The following is a 20,182-nucleotide window of genomic DNA, read 5'->3' on the forward strand; positions in this document are numbered from 1 at the left end:
TTTAAAACCTGTACGAAAAAGAGAGTAGGAGAGGTTCTGGTGAAGAAGAGTAGAAATAATACGGAATCAAGACGGAGTCAAGAGTTAGAAAGGATTGCTCAAATAACAGGGTTTAGCACTATCATTAGAAATAACTCTAGAAGTAGAAACATATGGGTTTAGCCGTGTGTCTCTTAAGACGGCTTTTGCTTCACCTTGTCTAACTAGAACTAACGCTAGACCTAAAACCAGAATCATGCGGGTTTAGCCGTCTTGAGAGACGTGCGGCTAAATCCGAATGTTTCTAGTTTTCGGTCTAGTGTTAGTTCTAGTTGTACATTAGCAGTATCACAAGAACTTTAGGGTTAAGCCGTGCGTCTCATGGAAAACGTGTTAGGCTCCCGCTCCTTTTAATATGGTTAATTTGTCTTTGACCGTCGGAGGAGCGGTTTGTATTTTGCTGACGGTACCGTATCGTACTACGATATCATTCTTCTTCAGACACCTCACAATTTGCTCCGTCACACCTGAAACATAAGGAAGGCAGATAAAACCGGCTGGTGTACTTACCGAGTCTTCCCTCTGTTTACGTGGTTTAGTGGCTCGTTGGATATCCGTCTTTGTATAGCTTTTCTTCTGCAGTACATCTCAGGTAGTTTAGAAATTCCTAGAGTCGCTCTTTTCCGTGTTGCCAGATTACGAAACTGTCATCGACGTAACGGAGCCATAGCTTCGGGGCCCACGGACGCTTCCTCTTCAAACATCTCCATGTAGATATTGGCGATCACAGATGACAGAGATGATCCCTTGCATTGCTTGTAGAATTTTCCTTTCCAGCTAAAATATGTCGATGATAGGCAATTCTCCACCAGTCCTGGGACATCCTTCGGCAAAACCTCCGTTTCAGTTTCAGGCGAAGACCATCCTCGTCATCTTTTTCCACGTCGAAACTTACCAAGATATCCTGGGGTCTAACTTCATACCCCTGATTAATTCTAAAAAATGTGTGGAATCTCTGACATATTCTGTTTTACCTGTAAAAGGAAACTTAACAGAATCTTACATTTATTTATTCTTGAAAATATGTAGATGAATTCAAATATTGCGAAACAAATCGAAAACACAAAGACATTCATTCCAATCAGAATGTGCTATTACTCTTTGATTGGCACACATGCCATATTAGTCTTAACAATAAACAATGCATTGCATGATTGTATTTGGTTCAATAAAGACGGTGTTGGTTGATTACCAAAAAACAAATTTGAGGATCTATATAATCTAAAGAAACACACGTTGGAATGTGCTAATTATAGCAAAGTTCTTACAATAAATAAAGTTATACGAGTTAAACAAGCCGTTAGTCGTAGAATGACAGTTTCACGAAATGTCATATTCACTGATCGAAGCAAAAACCGGATCTAAACATTTTAATTTTTTTTTACTTTTTTAATAACTTGATAATTATTAAAAAATTTATTAATTAAAATACGTTTAAGATCTTGAATTATCTCCCTTTTAACTTAATTATTTCTTTTTAATTAAATCCTTTAAAATAACATTTTAAACCCCAACCCTTTCGATTGCTTTGATTTGATATTCATAGATGTCACCACTATACAGCGGACAAAATACGATCGCAGTGTCCTTCCCCTGTTTTAATCTACAGGACGCGTGCGCACATCGTCTCCCCAGAATGCCCGGTAATTCGACCGGCGGCCTCTCCAGCGGCCCTACTTCATTTTGTCGTCTCGTCAAGTGGATACTGCATCCGTTTAAAAACGTGAATTAACCCAAGTAAGTACATTTCCAATCCTAATATGTATCATAAACGCGACGTTTTTAACGAACCACTCGCTGTCAATCGGTTTATTTACATCAAACTCAATTTGCGTTTCCACGGTTACGTGTGGCGTTGCAAAAAATACGGCATCGTTTACGTTTCTATTATTGATTTGTAACGGTTATTATTTTTAATTAACCTTATTGTTATCGTTTATATTGTTTTGAATTGAGTGATTCGGGTTATTAGGGGTTTTTATTTCGGGTATGTTTTCGTAAAAAATAATTAAATTTAGATAAAACGTTTTATAAAAGTATTTTTGGACACCTGTATAAGTAAAAAGTAGTTGGAACTGATTCAAAATTGCATAGTGCAACTGTTTAAGATATATAAATAGAAATTAAATAGCTTTTTCGCCTCCCATACCTGAAAGTAAATCATATCGGCCCTAAAAAAATAACTGAAAGTTAGATTTTCGGCCCTTGGGATTCTAAACTTTGAACGTCCCTACTTTATAGTTTTTCATCACAATCTAGTTAGTCTTCATTGACATTTAAACTGCAAACTGTAAACGTCAGTTGAAATTAAAACTGCGACAAAATGAACGAAGAAGCGGTATTGGAATTTGGTATACCAAATTCTAGTATTGCTATTCACAACTGTGCGGAAGAAATAATTAATATTAATAATAATTACTACAATGAGTAAGTTGTTCCTAGTGTTTTGTTAAATTCTGTTACATACTAATAAAATTAATTGATTTATAAAATTAGTTTTATTTTATATTTTTGCAATTTTGTTTGGTTTAATGGGAGGCGAAAAACATTTGTGTGTCACACGTGCAGAAATGCATTAGCAGCCCTTATCTATTAGCTCGGGTTGCTAATGCTTATTTTCTGCCCTTGAGACACAATATACTATAGAGACCTAAAACTATATAAATTTCCAGGACAAAATGAAGTTTAATATATCTTATCCGGCGACTGGTTGTCAAAAACTGTTTGAAATTGTGGATGACCACAAAGTAAGAATATTCTTTGATAAGCGCATGGGTTCTGAAGTACAAGCAGATCCATTGGGTGATGATTGGAAGGGTTACATCTTTAAAATTACGGGTGGCAATGATAAACAAGGCTTCCCAATGAAACAAGGTGTTTTAACCAACGGTCGTGTTCGACTACTTCTTTCCAATGATCATTCTTGTTTTCGTACTCGACGTGATGGCGAACGTCGCAGAAAATCCGTTCGTGGTTGTATTGTTGATGGAAATTTAAGCGTCCTATCGTTGGTTATTGTTCGTAAAGGATTAAAAGATATCCCTGGATTGACCGATTCAAATATACCGAGACGTTTGGGCCCGAAACGAGCCAATAACATTCGTAAACTTTTCAATTTAACCAAACAAGATGATGTTCGTCAATATGTTGTTAAGAGACCGTTACCTCAAAAGGAAGGTAAAAAACAGCGGTTTAAAGCGCCTAAAGTTCAGCGTTTAATCACACCGGAATCTTTGCAAAAGAAACGTCATCGTTTGGCTTTGAAAAAGAAACGTTGTTTGAAACGTAAGGAGCAGGTGAATGTTTATAAGAAGTTGTTGGCTCAAAGACATAAGGAGTCGAAGCAGCGCAGGCAAGAATTGAAGCGGCGTAGATCTGCCAGTTTACAGGAGAGCAAAACTAGTTTGGACAGTGCTTAAAAAAAATTATATTAAAACCAAGGACCTATTTTGTTTTGTTTAAGTACTTCTTAGTAAATCAAACGAGTACTTAAAATGTCTGTTTCAAAAATGGGTCCGTATTTATAGACTGACTATTATGGTGGTAAATCCACCATTTTTTTTCGTGTTTTTGAATAATTTTTGTTTTTGAAGTAAATGGTCATTTCTTTAGTGTCGTAGAAAACATGGCACTCAACTATAAACGTTTTTCTGCACTTATACTTTTAATATAATACTCCGTTTAGAATCTGAAGATATATATTTTTTTTTGTCTCAAACCAAAGAAAAAAGTAATGATGTGATGGAAATTATTTTTGTGATGTTTTTGTTTTGTTTATAAAAGAAAATTATAAATGGAACAAATTATATATTTATAATCCAATTAATGTTCGGATGTTTGTTATATTGTATATTTTTGTAATATGTAAAAAAATCCCAGTACAAATGAACGAAAAACTTTCGACTATTATAATATAACCATATCGTTCGTTTTGAATTCGATTTTTCTACGTTTGAAATCAAAGAAGATAGATATTTTTGTGCCCCTTTATTTGTAATATATTATTTGTTATTGTTTGATTTTGTGTTTTTTAAAGCTGGTATATTTGTTCAATAAAGTTGCGAAAGCGTACATTTAGCTGATTTTTTTAACTTTGTTATATATACATAATAATCCAATCTCAAAATTTTCTCTCATCTACAGGGTGATTCAAAAAACCGCTAACAGACTTCTAAAGTAGATAATACATGAAAAATTAAGATACATGGGGTCGCAAATGCCTCCTTGGCGAGATATAGCGGATCAAAGTTTCGTTAATCTTAAACATTATCTGCAATAAAAAGCACTTTTTTAAAAATATTGTCTTGTAGTAGCCGTGCGTAACCATGGCAACCAATTGTTTTGATTTAAAATTTCCTAGTGTCAAAATTCGATTTGAAAGAGTTTATTGTGCGTTAATGAGATTATTTTGAGTAGTATTGTGGAGTTTCTTGTGTTAATTGTTGTTATTCATTGTTATTTGTTGCTAATAAGTCGGATTGAGAGTAAATTTCGCGAACTTGGTCGGACGGACCGGACGTCCGTTGGTCTTAAATGAAAACCGTCAATTGGATGTCCTGTTAAGTGTAGAGGAAAATCCGCATTCAAACATCTCCAATATTGCTGCAAATTTAAATACATATAGAAGCACAATATCAAGATTTTTTAAAAGAAAAAAATATCACCCCTAGAAAGTACACTTGATGAAGTGTTGCTCTGATGAAGCAACATTTTGTTTAAATGGCACCGTCCATAAGCAAAACTGCCGTTATTGGGCAGTTGAAAATCCCCATTGGAAAGCCGAGGCAAATACACAGTATCTCCAAAAGGTCAATGTATGGGCTGGAATAGTGGAGAAAAGAATTATTATTTCTTTATTGGAGCAATAGGCGATGAACAGTATTTGGATTTTCTTCAATTAGAATTAATTCCAAGTTTAGTTACAATTTTTCCAAATGCAGAAGATCCAAATTCACTACATCCCAGAATTTGGCTACAGCAAGATGGCGCGCCTCCTCATTATGCACTAGTTGTACGAGAATACCTCAACCAAACATTTCCCAATCGGTGGATTGGCAGACGCGGACATATGAATGAAAGATCGCCTGACTTAACCCCTTTAGATTATTTTCTTTGGGGTTATTTAAAATCTAAAGTTTATGTTAGTAAGCCTGTAATCTAGAAGATTGAAGCAAAATATTAGAGAAGAATTTCAATTAATCAGCCCGGATATGATTCAAAACATTCAAGAAGCGTTTGTCTCCCAATTAAGATATTGCCTTGCCGCTAACGGGCAGCAATTTGAATTAGTGATATTGTTTTCTATCTTTCATGTTGTTGTTTGATGCAACAAACTATTGCTACACATTGCTACTTTTGTATCTCAAATACAATAGTAATAATTAATTTAAATAAATAATTCAATTCAATTTGAATTTTGACACTTGGAAATGTCAAATCAAAACAATTGGTTCCTCTTTCATTATCCTCTTTCAAATTCAGATACGAGAGATACGCATTTTGGTTCATTATACTGGTCCAGCAGCTGAAAATAATCCACACCATCACAGATCCCCTACCATATGTCACAGTTGGTCTTAGGTTTTTTAAATGCAGCTTCTCATTTTTTGATCGCCTTTCTACCATGTAATTTAGCATTATGGAGCATGTTTCTGATGGTTGACGCTCTAGCTTTTTCCCTAGTTCATTCTCAGCAATAATAGCCACCTTTGCTGCGCTAAGAAATGGATCCATTTTTTTTACGGCGCTTTATTATATCGTGCACTGTAGAATGGCTTCTGTCTACAATTTTTGCAATTTCTCATACCGATTTTTCTTGCTAGGAATGTTTAAGCACTAATTTTCTAATTTCAATAGTCGTTTGGCTCTTCTTCTAGACATTTCGAATAAAAAACTAGATTTCCGCTAATCAACTGTTAAAGCTTCTACATGAAATTGTTTATAATTTTTGCTTGATTGACTTTTTGTACTGTTTTCGTTTATTTTTATATTTTTTTGTTACAGTGAATTAATTTTTGTATTTCGTAAAAGTATTATTACTCTACTGTTCAAATTTGGCTTAAAACCATCGTATGTCTTCTGTATTCTCAATCCAAATTATTATGCTTTAAATAACCTTGGAATGATTAAAATAAGTTAATATCGTGAATAAACACACAGTGCTACTTTAAAAGTGATTTTATTTTTCAATTGAATTAAATGAATTATTGCACTTAATACATAAAACTGGCTACAACATATAGGAATCATAAAATTAATCAATTTAAGAAAATAAAACTATTATAAAATCGGCATATGAGAATTACTTAATATATGTCATCACAAGTAATAATCCCAATACTGAAGATAAAGATAAAAATGTAAATCAAGAAAAGTATCGATTATAAAATTGGGGTGTGTAATTTTAAGATGATATGAGACTCTTTAATAAACCAGTTAAGATAATAATTTTTCTAACATTCAGAATATAACTTTTCATTAAAGATTTAAAACCTCAAATTGATATGGTTTTTAACCATTATTGAAATTTAAATTTACTTGTACAAGGATATACATTTTTTTGTCAAACATTATATTTAATTACATCAAAAATCTTCGTGTTTTTTTCTAGACATTTAAAATAATACTTTCAGAAAAAAAAACTTATATATTCGGTTTACTGCTCCAACAACGTGGAGATCTCGGCCTAGATAGTTTTTTGCCAATAGTCTGGACATGAAATCCAATCTCAATCAATTCTTCATGGTTTAATATTTTTCGACCATCAAATATAAAAGCAGGTTTCATCATACCTTTGTAAATGCGGTTATAATCATAAGTCTGAAATAATAATAAAAAATTTATAAATTAAACTAGCATTAACACTTTAGGGTTTAGCCACACGTCTCTCAAGACGGCTAAACACGAATGATTCTAGTTCTAGGTCTTGTCTTAGTTCTAGTGATAGTGCTAGTGTAAAACTAGAACTAACACTAGACTGAAAACTAGAAACTTAAACAATTTATAGATTTGTTGTACCACTTACAATAAATTCATCCCATTCTGTACATAAAACTATAGCATGAGTTCCAGCTGTAGCACTATAAGCATCTTCAAATATTTTCACGCGACTTTTAACTTGTTCTGGGAACTCACAAATACTTGGGTTAGTTAAATCATCAATAATTTGAGACTTTTCAACCTTAAAAGACAATAAAATTATTTCAGCAAAATCTCTATACAGGTGTTTCTGTAAGTCGTGGCATAATTTTAATCACAAATACAAGAGTGAAAATGATTTTGAAAAATTTTTTGATCTAAATCCATAAATGGCTAAGACATGGGCCTTCATAGTTCCGAAAATTGTCAAAAACCTCAAAATTTGGTTTTACTTTTGGATTAAACATTTTCTTAAATATACATTTTCTATTGTTAATTAGGGTTAAAGTCCCTAGATTTACAAAGTACCGCGGTTCATGAAGCCTGTTTTTGAGCCAAAATGGCGGTTTGACAGCTTGTCATTGCATCTCACCACTTATGTACAAAAATATTGCCGTCTTGTTACCTTTGGAGTTGCAAAAATGGCAGTAAGAAGGACTTTCGACTCTTCAGAGTACCACGAGAAAAAAAGAAAGGAGATTTGGCGTAATGTTATCAATAGAACGACATAGTTTTAAAAACCGCGGTACTTTGTAAATTTAGGGACTTTAATTAGGGTTTGAACATCGCCACATCTTTATATCAAAGTAGGAATAAGTAGTAGTATGAAGTTAGATACGTAAAATTAATCTGAAGTTGTAACACAATCTAAGACAGTCCTAGGGATCTTTGATAGTATTATCACCGTAAGATGGCATTAGCGTCTATAGTGAAATAATTTAATTAAACTAACAATTTTATTATTAATAGTGGGAACGATGAGAGACAGCAATAACAATTATTACCAGTATTACTCTTTTAATTTAAAAAGTATAGATTCCAATTCGTGTTATACTTTTAAATTTGCCGCTAAGAATTTTAAAAATTGAAGTTTGTTCAGAATGACAGATGAAAATGTCATTTTAAAGTGATTTTTCGGTAAGAGCATAATAAAGTAATAATGGTATGATTAAATAATTAGATTAAATTGATATTATAGCTTTGTTTCAGCTAACGTTATAACTGGTTGGAAGTTCGTCAGATGCAATCTCACATGTCATATGATGCACTGATATTCAAATGTGGCGCCATTATTTGACAGGTGTAATAGACTGCCTAAGTCTGACGTCACAGAGGTGGGCGGAGCTTATACTGACTCCAAACAATTTCGTTGCTAAGATAAATCGCCAAAAAATGTCATTTGAAATGTCACCACTTAGTTTATTTTATTTTAACACTAATGGAAAATTGCATATATAATATATATATTGGAATATATATATTGGAACGTTAATTGTTAACGTTAATTCCAAACAGTTATTCTGTGGTTGGAACTTTTATATATAAACCCAATCCAACCTGTATTCTAATGGTTCGGTTCTTAGCTGAATAATTCAAAAATTTCCCCCAACAGATGGCGCCACATGCGTTCAATTTTTTTTGGTGATTAAAATTATTCCACGACTTACAAAAAACGCTGTATACTAATTATTAATTATAATTACTTACTTTTGGGTCATAAATATTAATAGAAGCTCCTTCATCCAATAAAGTTTTAGCAACATGAATAGCAGGACTTTCTCTAGTATCCCCTGTATTTTTCTTAAAAGCAAACCCCAATAAAGCGACTTGTTTTCCACTAACAGTATTAAAAAGTGACTCAATCACTTTCGCTGTAAATCGGGATTTTTGATACTCATTCATATCGATAACCTGTTGCCAATATGCGGCCACTTCAAGTAAATTTAAACTCTCGCAAATGTAGATCAAGTTTAAAATGTCCTTTTGGAAACAGCTCCCACCAAAACCAATAAGTTAATGGCAATAAATTTATTATTTTTATGTTCTATCTTATGTTTGCTTTATCATTACAAATAAGCTTTTTTTATAAACTTACCAATTGAGGCTTGAAGAAATTTCGATCCAATTCTTGAATCTAACCCAACCGCTCTTGCTACTTCTGATACATCAGCTCCTGTTGATTCACAAACAGCCGATAACGAATTTATGCTGGATATTCTTTGAGCTAACATTGCATTTGCAGCCTAAAAGCAAAAAAAAAGATATGATTTATTTCTATATTGTTTTTCTAGATTAAAGTTTTCAATTAAATTTTGGGATTAAATGTTTTAAAACAATAATTTAATCTAAAAAAAAATGTTTTATCTTTATTAGAAAGTGATTTCTATCAAGTTTATCTATCATTTTTGGGATTTTTTGGTTAAAAACAAATAATTTTACCAATTTTGATAATTCTGAAGACCAAGTATTTGTAGTTAAAATATTTTTTCGCGGAATCCAATGTTCATAAACAGAGCAAAGTTCTTCAATAGCAGCTCTTCCTTCGGGGCTATCTTCCCCTCCAATAAGCACTCGATCGGCGTGTAATAAATCATCAATAGCAGTACCTTCACAAAAATTTCAAATAAAATATCCTTATTGTATTTTTAATAAAAAATTACCTTCTGCTAAAAACTCTGGATTAGAAAGGATTTGATAAGAAACACCCGGACGTTGATTAGCACTCAAAATGTTTAAAATACTTTCAGCAGCTCGTACCGGAACTGTACTTTTCTCAACAACTATTTTATTGCTTTGTGCAATATCTGCAATCATTCGAGCAGCCCCTTCAACATATTTTAAATCTGGGGCTCTTCCCTAAAATTAAAACAGAATTATTTATAAAAAAAATTGTTATTGAAACAGGATATAAAAAAAATAGAAGCTAATTTGTTGAATCAACTAACTATAAATAGAATTTAATTACCTTCCCATTTCCAAACGTTTTAGTTGGTGTATTCACAGAAATAAAAATTAAATCTGCATCTAAAATAGCTGTTTTAATATCATTGGAGAAAAATAAATTCTTTCCTCTACAAGCTTTAACAACATCATCAAGTCCAGGCTAAAAATAATTAATTTTTATTCAAAATTAACTTAATTCTCTTATTTTACCTCATAAATGGGTAATTTTTCGCTATTCCATTGTGCGATTCTTTCTTTGCTTAAATCAACAACCGTAACCTTAATTTCGGGACATTTCCAAGCGATAACACTGCATGTTGGCCCCCCAACGTATCCGGCACCCAAACAACAAATATTTTTTACCACCATTTTTAAAAGAGTATTTTTTATTTAGTCGAATTAATAAAAAGTTAAAATGCCGATCAATTTTGAGGTTATGCTCGAACCGCCTCCAAACACCTACTGAATTACTGAATTGTACTGAATCTACTGATACTAGAAATTGGAAGTTGGGTGATTAAAACGCGTGGAAAAAATACATCCTGTGTAAAGACGTAAAAGATAAGGAAGATTTGAGTACAAAAGCTACAAATTTACGCCTTTGTATGAACCATAAAATAATTAATAAAAGTAATTACTCACCTTTGTATTTTAATATTTATTGGTATAGTAAAAAAGTTAAACTTTTTCGATTGAAATAACTAAAGATTTTAAATATTTATTTTTTATTATCCTTGAACCACTACGGTGGAAACGATGGGTAAAGGACCTTGCCTCATGTTTTTATATCATCACAATGGTGTCATTGACGTCTTTCCGAAGACGTCGTAACCAAGCCTTGGTATTGAATACTTAAAGATTTGTGAAGTTTTCTTTTTAAATATAGTATTGAAGGCCATAGGATTACCCTCATTCCTTGTAGAATAAATATTTGGTTTATATAAGTTTATTTTGAGTTTCTAATTAGTGCAAGGACTATTTTTAAAATATTTTTAGTTTTTTGATGAAATTACATTTCAAAAAAGTTAGGTTATTAATTTGATGATTGATTGTCATCCGATTCGGTTTTAGAGTTGGAAATCTTCGTTCATATCATGCTCCAGCTATGTATGTATATTAAAAAAAATGCGAGATAATCGTAAAAAATTCGATTTGTTTAAAAATTAACAAAAATTAGGTTAGAATTGATAAAAAAATCGATTCTAAAATTTTATTATTTTAAGGTTATCCAACTTGACTCGGTTACCATGGTGATTAAGATCCAAATATTGCAGTTGCTTGTCAAAATTGACGTTGAATTTAAGTTTTTTTAATGAAAAATACATAATTAATTGGATTTAAAGGTTGTATTTAATTCAAAATGGGTAAATGGATAAAATGATAAGCAAGGTAAGTAGACTAAATCAAAAAAAAATGTTTTTCGATCAATTAAAATGTACAAGAATTTAGGGTTAAATAACAATTAAAACTAGAACTAACACTAGACGCTAGGTATCAATAACTTTTATCAAAGTCAACCTATTATTCTACTTACGATTAAACGGTGTAATAAAAACTATAGCATTCCATTTAAAATAACGAAGTTATGGTTTACTTCCGGTAGACCGGAAGTGGCAACCATTTTGAAAATATTTAAAATCGAAAGTTCCGAATGAACAACCCATGCTACCAAAATTTCAAACCTCTACGAATAGTTGACATTTGTAACCGAAAATTGACCATAACTTCATTAAAATTGAAGATAAATATGTCGTGTTTGTACTCATTTTAAAGGATTTTTAATGAAGATTACAAATATGTCAAAATTGAGGTTGACATTTTAAACCTGAAGTCAGTTATCATATAATAGACAAATGGACAACTTCATGGTGTTCTTTCATGATGTATTCTTTATTAAAAAAACCTTTAAAATGAGTCCAAACATGACGCACTTATCTCAAAAAAGTTTGAATAAAAAAACGTTAAACCCGAAGTTAGCAACAATGAAGATAGCAATTTAATTATTATATATTAATACCAACCTTAATTTTTATTTTTTTTTATTGTATTTTTGTTTTTGTGATAAATTTTAATACATTTTATAAAAATTACTAATTTGTCAAAATGACATTGACATTTGAAACCGCAGGTTGCTTATATCTCGACTACTATTGGAATTAAACGTATCATGTTTGGGCTCATTTTAAAGGATTTTTCACAATTATAAATATGTCAAAATTGACGTTGACATTTCTAACCGGAAGTTGACTATAACTTCATTAATATTGAAGATAAGTATGTCGTGTTTGTACTTATTTTAAAGGATTTTTAATGAAGATTACAAATATGTCAAAATTGAGGTTGACATTTTAAATCTGAAGTTAGTTATCATATAATAGACAAATGGACAACTTCATAGTGTTCTTTTATGATGTATTCTTTATTAAAAAAACCATTAAAATGAGTCCAAACCTGATGTTGCTAGATATCACTATGTTGTTTAAATTTTTTATTGCACTAAAACTAGAACTAACACTAGAACCTAGAACTAGAAAAATTCGGGTTTAGCCGCACGTGTCTAAAGACGGCTAAACCCGACTGTTTCTAGTTCTATATCTAGCGTTCGGAATTCGAGGTACTTGACGATTTCGGATATCTAGATTCATGTTATTAGTTAAATTTTCTTAATAAACAATTTTTAAATTTTTTTCAAACATATTCTGATATATGATAGTTTCACTTCTTGATGTTTCACGTGCTTCAATCGTTAAAGCATTTGTTGGAGAAGATATCAGGGCACCCAGTATAGCTCTATAGGCTTCATAGCACGTTACCTGAAGTTTATTCATCATAATTTTAGGAATAGGCATTAGTATCCATAAACCATATTCAATTCTGGATCTGACTATTGCTCTATTATAGAGTACTTAATGTTATAGGATCCCATTTCGAGTTGGCCGAGGATTTAATTAAGTTAATACCCCCTTTACAAGGCTTAACTATTGTATTGACTTGTTCTTTCCAACTTAGTTTCCCGTTGAAAGTTAGGTTATAATCAAATTGAAGTATTTAATTTTATTTTAAATATTAATAAAGCTAAGAAAGTAAATATATTTTATTTAATTTCTAATAAATTAAAAAAAAATCAAATTAAGATTATAATTGCATTTATTTTAACTTAATTAATACAAAAATGTTATTGTTGTCGGTTTCAAATAATTATTGTTTAATCTTCACTACACCAATCGATACTGAAAATCACATAAGCTGCAATACTATTAGTAATTAAAAGAATAGAAGCGGCAAAAAGAGTCCACAGTAAACATTTTTCCTGTTTACTCATCTCTTTAAACAAATTTGTAATTTCTTCTGTCAAAATTGCCATTATGACATTCTTATCTACGATAATCTTTTAAATCGTTCAAGTTAATTAATTAATTTCCCAAATTTCTTTTGCGACGCAATAAAATTCGTAAAAATTCTTGATTTTTCGTTATCTTCATTTCGTGCTTGTATAATACTCGGACTTCTCATTCGATCCAAAACAATCATGACACTAATTACGATTACGATGCCGATGAAGACAATGGGCGTCATTGGATGGTAATAATCTTTCTTACCGTAATCGATTTGAATTGGCACAGGGACGATATTTTGAGTCACGTGACTACAATGTTCGTATTTACCGCAAGACATTTCGAATTAAACGAGTTAAGTTTTGGACAGGATTTTTACATATATACGTTTTTAAAAGATATGCTCTGGTAATTTTTTAGCATTCTTTTGAATTATTTGAGTAAGGTGCATAATATAACCTATTGTTTCCGCGTTTTTATTAGTATTAGTAGATTAGCGAGTTTATCAGAGCTTATTATTATCATTGTTTGATCTAACAATGACAAAGAAATTATATAGATATAATAAGGTTTTAACGGTTTTTTTTGCGTTTAGATTTTAAGTAATTTTTTTTGTTTGATGTGTTGAGATTAGAAAAAAAGCATGTTACTCTTAAAAAGATATTGTTTAAAGATAATGTTTTTCTTTTTTTAAGTTTGTAACATAAAAAGGAACCTAACCTATCTTATTAATTATAGAAATTTTATGTCATTCAAAAAATTAACATTAAAGATAATGATATCTTATGTTACAAATAAAACTTCCAAAACTTTCAAAGATATTCAAAGCTGGGAATGTACGGATGAATTTTTATTAACAGCAATTAATATTTCTGGAATAATAATTTTTGGATTCTTTCTCCTTTTGATTTATTACATTATTGATTTGTCAAGTAATTGGTTAGATGACTAAACTAGCAGAAACTCTGTGAAAATCGGGTGCTGAAAAAAAATTGTGAATATTAAAATAGTGCTATGTTTAAATACAAATAAATGATTTCAATAACATAATTGGAGTTTAATTCTTAATTACATAGTAATTGTCAAATTAGCTGTCAAAATCTGTTATTTGGGTTGCCTATATATTGATAACAAATTATTTTGGTTATAACATTTTAAAATAATTTATTACAAACAATTATTTCAATTAAAATAGAATTCTCATTACAAATTGAGCAAATTAAAGATTATATAAGTATTTTATTATAATCGAATTTAAAATAAAAGATGTTATAGATATTGTTATATTCTCCATAATATGCTCATAACTAACCACAATTTAATTTAGTTAATTTCCAAACAATTTTTTTACAATTTCCAAAATAAGATAAACTCTCAATAATTAATAATTATAACAAAAACAATTAATTAATAATTTTGATTATTACATTTCCTTTCTATTAATTTTTCAAACCACTTTATAGATGGTTAAAAGGTCTATGACCAGAAACGTTTTTTTCTGATTAGGTTATGTTTACAGAGAAGTGACGTGTGCTTTCGTTTCGTTAAAATAAACATAAATTCCTTTTATTTGAACGTTTATGGTGACTCAAGAATGAATACTTCCGCATGTTAAGACACAAATCATAAGTTTGCAACCGTGAATTGTAAAAAAAACGATAACGATGCGTTTAAATATTGATTTGAATGAGTGTCTTCGTGATTCGCCCAAATTTAGGTCGGTTTTTTCTATACATTTTTGCTTGATTTAATTAAATTGGGTGTTTTCGGGTTTTAGAAGTATATTGGAACAGGAAGAGGCTAATGTGGATCAATTAGAACAAAAATTAGATAAGATAATTAAGTTATGTGGGAATGTTGTTGATTCTGGTAAAGCTTATGTTGCACAACAAAGGTTTTAATTTTTAATCATTTTATTTAATACCAAATTAATTAACGAATCTTTTTAGTTTATTCGCTAACGGGTTATGGGATCTTAGTGCTCACTTTAAAGAAGACACCTTGGTGTTGTCTTCGCTTAGCAAATTAATACATAATTTGCAGGAAATGAACAAATTCCATACAATCTTATTGGATCAAGCTTCACGAACAATTTTGCGCAACTTAACATCATTTTGTAAAAGCGATATCAAACATGTACGCGATTGTAAACAACACTTTGAAAAGATATCTCAAGATTTAGATACGGTGTTGGTTCGTAACTCTCAAACAGCTCGAAATAAATCGCCAGAAATTGAAGAGATTGGTAATCTTCTGGTTGCAACGCGGTCATGTTTTGGTCATCAGGCTATGGATTACGTGTACAGTATAGAAATTTTACAAAATCGTAAACGACATGAAGTATTAAGTACTGTAAGTTGCAAAAAATTTTCATTTGCTTTTTGATTTTGAGTGTTTTTGATTTGATTTTTTTAGCTATTGAGTTATATGCATGCTTGTACTACTTATTATCATCAAGGATCGGATTTGTGTGAAGATTTAGAACCTTTCTTAAAGAAATTAGCTGAAGAGGTAATTAATTAAGGAATTTCTTGTTTTTTTTTCTAGGTTTATTTATAACTATGCAAGTACTGGGATTTAAACAGTAAATCATGTTAAGGACAAGTTGTACATATCATGCCAGTTTGTCTTTTACATCTATGATGCCTTATAAAATCTTATACTGCTCTCATTGCAGCTTTGCTTTTGCAATTCTGCTCATTGGTCAGTTGTCAACGTTTTTGTAAATCATTAATTAAGGGACTATACCAGTGTTTTTAAGTATTTATCATAGTATTTATCATCATTTACAATAATTTTTTCATAGAAAAATAGTAACATTTGAGCGATTTATGCGCTATGTCCCAAAACTGAGTGTTTTGGGAAAAAGGTTCCTCCACAGCTGCAGTGATAACAGTCAATTCAGTACCTAAAATGAAAAAACAAATATCGATGTTAAACTAGAAGATATTGTAGTTAGGATTTTAGAGAAATATTGAAATTTTACAAAATGGCGGAGTTTTGAAAAAAAATTTAATTTTTGTCTAAAAAATCGCCGTTTTTTTTATGTCAAATCGATAGTGTTTATCCAATCAAAAATATCTTAGATCATGTACTTTGTCCACGACTACTATTGGGATTGATTCTATAAATTTATTTCGTTAAATAAATTTTTGAATAAAGGTTAAACGTCAACGTGACACAAATTCAATGTTACCAACTGTAACCAACTTCACAACAATTTGTCAAAATTAAATGTCAAGTTTATGAAACGTCATGTTTTTTTTTACGAAAATTAATTAATTTATGCTTAAATCATATGAAAATAGTTATTTTTGATACAAGATAGCGAAATGACAAACGAATTTCGCTGGATTCTAAAGTTTATATATTAATAAAACGACCAAATTCATTATAATGACATTTAGAATTCATTTAATGTTATGTCAAAATCTTAACGTCACATCGACTTAACCTCACATATTGAACAAATGTACTATTATAAATTTGCATTTAAACATAAAATGAAATAATAAAACAATTAAAGGTTGATTATTTTGTGTTTATAATTTGTTCATAAAAATAAATTAACAATTAATAGTATCAAATTCTTTGATTCTGGACGTATTCACTTGACAGGCTAATAATAATTATTTGAAACGTTAAAACTTCAAAAAACGTCAATTTAATTCAATTTTTTAGGAGTTTCTAAAGGTTTGATATTAAAAAAACAAACAAATTTCTTATTTCGTATGATTTAAGCATAAATAAATTAATTTTCGTAAAAAAACGACGTAAAAAAACTGACATTTAATTTTGACAAATAATTGTTGTGAAGTTGGTTACAGTTAGTGACATTGAATTTGTGTCACATTGACGTTTAAACTTTATTCAAAAATTTATTTAAAAACTTGCTACGCTCGTGACATAAACTTAAGCTTAGTGAATAATAGCCCTCATATAATAATATACTATTTTATAATTCGTGACGGTACTCAAAAGGGTGCTGTAATGAGATTTTAGTAACATTTTATGGAACCAGTTCAAATTGTTCTAGTTGTCAATGTGACAATTTGCATTGGAATTTATATCTAGTAAAATTGAAAATTATTAATAAATTGAGAAAGTAGTGTTTTAATAGAAACATGAAAAATTTTTTTCAGGTGAATACATTTTGTGTTTTGACATTTTCTAATTTCCAGTTCAAATTTCTATTTTCAAATGTCACGGTGTTACCAACTGCTACATACTTATCTCCCTACATTGTCAAAATTTATTTTATTTTTGTTAAAAAAAGGATAAAAACGCGAATTCCATAAATAGCATAAAAAACACATTTCATAAGACTTAAAGCACTCATTCATTAAAAACCTCGTGGCTTCGCCACTCGTTTTTGAACTTGAATTTGTGCATTTCAAGCGTGTCTTCCAAAACTAGTTTTTTAATATACTATTATAGCACTCTGTTAAAATTTAAATTTGATGATTGTCTTTGAGTTAGAATTGCAACAAATTTAAAAAATACCGTTTTGAGAAAAACGTGTTTAAAGTTTTAACTATCGATAAAATGATATTTACCATAAGAAATGTCACTCGAAAAAATATCCCCTTAACTTTTATTTCAATTAAAATAGGTAGCAACAATGCAAGAAGAAACAATAACGATCGAAAAGAAATTAGAAAATAGGCATAGTTTCGTTACAAATAAAGAAATAATTCCGAATTTAGCTAAAAGTAAAGGAGGTCCGATTTTAGAAGGATACCTCTTTAAGAGAACTTCAAACGCATTTAAAACGTGGAATAGACGTTGGTTTTGCCTTAGAGATAACCAATTAGTTTATAGGTAAATATCAAAAAAAAATCTGTTGAGTCATACTAATTAAATAAAAAAATCAATGCAGAAAACGATCTGGGGATGATAATTACACAGTAATGGAAGAAGATCTTCGTTTATGCACCGTAAAACCAGTAGTAGATACAGAAAGAAGATTCTGTTTCGAAGTCGTATCCCCGTTAAAATGTCACATGTTACAAGCAGATTCAGAGGAGATGTTAACCGCTTGGATCTTAGCTGTACAAAGAGCTGTTGGGGTTGCATTTCAAAATCATCCAATATCGTCCGATACCGACACTAATAAACCCCTCGAAACGGCTTTTAATAAAATCGCCAACGAAAAGAAACGAAAAAAAGGTAGAATTTGGGAACAATTGCTTCGAATACCCGGAAATGATAAATGTTGCGATTGCGGCGAATCCAATCCGAGTTGGGCAAGTATTAATTTAGGAGTTACGTTGTGTATAGAATGTTCGGGTGTTCATCGAAGTCTTGGGGTGCATTATAGCAAAGTTAGATCGTTAACTTTAGATGATTGGGAACCGGAATGTATTAAAGTTATGGCCGAATTGGGAAATACTGTCGTTAATAAAGTTTACGAGGCGAATGTTCCCGAAAATTACATCAGGGCAACACCAATGTGTACAAAGTACGTCTATTGAATAAATTGAATGTAAAAGATTTTTAATTTTTTTGTTTAGTTCAATACGAGAAAATTGGATTAAATCTAAATATGTTGAACGCAAATTTGTGTACAAACTCCCAGATATCACGGAGAGGGCTTCAAGAAATTTAATGAATATAAGAAAATGGAGTGTGCGGAGATTGCGAAGAAGACCAAGAAGTTGCGATAACTCAAGAAAAAATGTTGTGTCAAAACAACAACGCGATAGTGTGTTAATGTTTGGAAACGATCTAGATAAACCTATTAATGAAACGTTTGATATTAGTAGTGATCAAGACTCTACAGGTGGTGAAGATAATGATACACCAGGTTAATACATATATAATAATGCATAAAAATTATTATTTTTAAAATTTTTTAATAAAATCGTTTTAGATGAAGAAGATATAAGCAAATTACATCCAGATCGACTTCTATATAAAGCCGCTTTAGCTCATAATTTACCAGTTATGTGCGAGGCTTTAGCTTTGGGGGCGAATCAACAATGGAAAAATGAGGATGATCATAATAGAAGTGCTATTCATGAAGCAGTACTCAGTGTATTTATCTAATAACAAATAATACAATAAGAACAGATAAAAATGTTTTAATAATTTTAGGGTTCAGTAATGTCTTGTGCATATTTGTTATTGAATGGTGCAAAAATTGATTTACAAGATGATCGAGGTCAAACTCCTTTACATTTAGCAACTCAAGGTGGTCATACCGCTCAAGTTTGTCTCTTATTGAAACACAGGGCGGATCAGCATTTAAATGATAACGAGGGACTTTTGCCATTAATGATAGCCGAACAAAAAAAGGACGCCGATATCGTGACTTTGTAAGAAATCTTAATTTGATAAGAATTTCATTTTATTAAAAATTTTTTAGATTAAGATTAGGTCGACTTAATGAAGAAATGAAAGGATCTGATATGGGTGTTTGTGGTGATGATACTTTTAACGACGTTGTTAGAGATTTCTCCCAAATGGCTTGTAGTCACCCAGAGCGGTTACAACGAACTAAAAATTCTGAATAGAGAAATAAGTGAAATATTATTCTTTTTTTTTTTTAATAATTGTGCTTTAAATCTCTTTTAACAAATGTCTTTTTAATGTTATTTGTTACCAAAATACTCTTTTTTTAAAAGATGTGCCTTTGTATATTAATTGAATCTAAACCATTTTATGTTTTTACAGTATGTATATTTATATATTTAATCTATGTATAATTAAAATTTAAAAAGACAATTCTTTTTAGTAGTTTTTTTAATCACGTCGTTTTTAACCTTCTCACACTGGAGTTCAAAAGATCTGAGCAAGTTTTGTGTTATAAACTCAATTCCATGTTGTTTGAGTCCTACGTGACCTACATGATCACATCAATTATAGAGTATTTTGATAAAATATAGTATTTTAGTACATCAGAAGCCCGAGATTATCATGGACTTTAACATAACAAAGAGGCCGCC

General features: G+C 30.6%; 3 protein-coding genes across 8 annotated transcripts; 2 read left to right on the forward strand and 1 right to left on the reverse strand.

Moving 5' to 3' along the window:
• The first annotated feature begins 1,603 nt into the window (after window positions 1-1,603).
• On the forward strand, window positions 1,604-4,110 carry LOC111427461 (small ribosomal subunit protein eS6-like). Its single transcript, XM_023062617.2, has 2 exons — window positions 1,604-1,776; window positions 2,712-4,110. Exon 2 carries the CDS (start codon window positions 2,718-2,720, stop codon window positions 3,456-3,458), a length of 741 nt encoding a protein of 246 aa, XP_022918385.1. The 5' UTR covers window positions 1,604-1,776; window positions 2,712-2,717; the 3' UTR covers window positions 3,459-4,110.
• Window positions 4,111-6,201: 2,091 nt separating this feature from the next.
• On the reverse strand, window positions 6,202-10,728 carry LOC111427265 (UDP-glucose 6-dehydrogenase sgl). Of its 6 annotated transcripts, none has more exons than XM_071193959.1 (9): window positions 10,543-10,728; window positions 10,111-10,359; window positions 9,923-10,060; window positions 9,618-9,813; window positions 9,397-9,563; window positions 9,051-9,200; window positions 8,665-8,961; window positions 7,064-7,219; window positions 6,202-6,858 (listed from the first exon to the last, which is right to left on the reverse strand). In XM_071193959.1, the coding sequence occupies exons 2-9, from the start codon at window positions 10,267-10,269 to the stop codon at window positions 6,682-6,684; spliced, it is 1,440 nt and encodes a 479-aa protein (XP_071050060.1). In that variant the 5' UTR covers window positions 10,270-10,359; window positions 10,543-10,728; the 3' UTR covers window positions 6,202-6,681. The 6 variants fall into 6 exon arrangements, with proteins under 6 accessions (XP_071050060.1, XP_071050059.1, XP_071050058.1 ...); XM_071193958.1 differs by having other exon boundaries at window positions 10,111-10,362; XM_071193957.1 differs by having other exon boundaries at window positions 10,111-10,386.
• A 3,849-nt stretch (window positions 10,729-14,577) lies between these two features.
• LOC111427243 (Centaurin beta 1A) lies at window positions 14,578-19,769 on the forward strand. The gene is made up of 10 exons (XM_023062271.2): window positions 14,578-14,952; window positions 15,013-15,129; window positions 15,185-15,587; window positions 15,651-15,746; window positions 17,848-18,056; window positions 18,115-18,696; window positions 18,749-19,041; window positions 19,108-19,271; window positions 19,332-19,552; window positions 19,603-19,769. The coding sequence occupies exons 1-10, from the start codon at window positions 14,900-14,902 to the stop codon at window positions 19,748-19,750; spliced, it is 2,286 nt and encodes a 761-aa protein (XP_022918039.1). The 5' UTR covers window positions 14,578-14,899; the 3' UTR covers window positions 19,751-19,769.
• The last annotated feature ends 413 nt before the right edge of the window (window positions 19,770-20,182 follow it).

The sequence above is a fragment of the Onthophagus taurus genome, chromosome 2 (assembly GCF_036711975.1).
Source record: "Onthophagus taurus isolate NC chromosome 2, IU_Otau_3.0, whole genome shotgun sequence".
NCBI classification, from domain to species: domain Eukaryota; kingdom Metazoa; phylum Arthropoda; class Insecta; order Coleoptera; family Scarabaeidae; genus Onthophagus; species Onthophagus taurus.

Bases quoted from the DNA above. Each gene is read 5' to 3' on its own strand.
- LOC111427243 (XM_023062271.2), top strand. From the start codon at position 14,900: ATGCGTTTAAATATTGATTTGAATGAGTGTCTTCGTGATTCGCCCAAA. The intron at 15,588-15,650 runs GTAAGTTGCAAA...TGATTTTTTTAG, and splicing joins GACATGAAGTATTAAGTACT to CTATTGAGTTATATGCATGC. The intron at 19,042-19,107 runs GTTAATACATAT...AAATCGTTTTAG, and splicing joins TGAAGATAATGATACACCAG to ATGAAGAAGATATAAGCAAA.
- LOC111427461 (XM_023062617.2), top strand. From the start codon at position 2,718: ATGAAGTTTAATATATCTTATCCGGCGACTGGTTGTCAAAAACTGTTT.
- LOC111427265 (XM_071193959.1), bottom strand. From the start codon at position 10,269: ATGGTGGTAAAAAATATTTGTTGTTTGGGTGCCGGATACGTTGGGGGG. The intron at 9,201-9,396 runs GTAAAATTATTT...TTTTGCTTTTAG, and splicing joins CTTCAGAATTATCAAAATTG to GCTGCAAATGCAATGTTAGC. The intron at 8,962-9,050 runs AAGTTTATAAAA...TAACTTATTGGT, and splicing joins TTCTTCAAGCCTCAATTGGT to TTTGGTGGGAGCTGTTTCCA.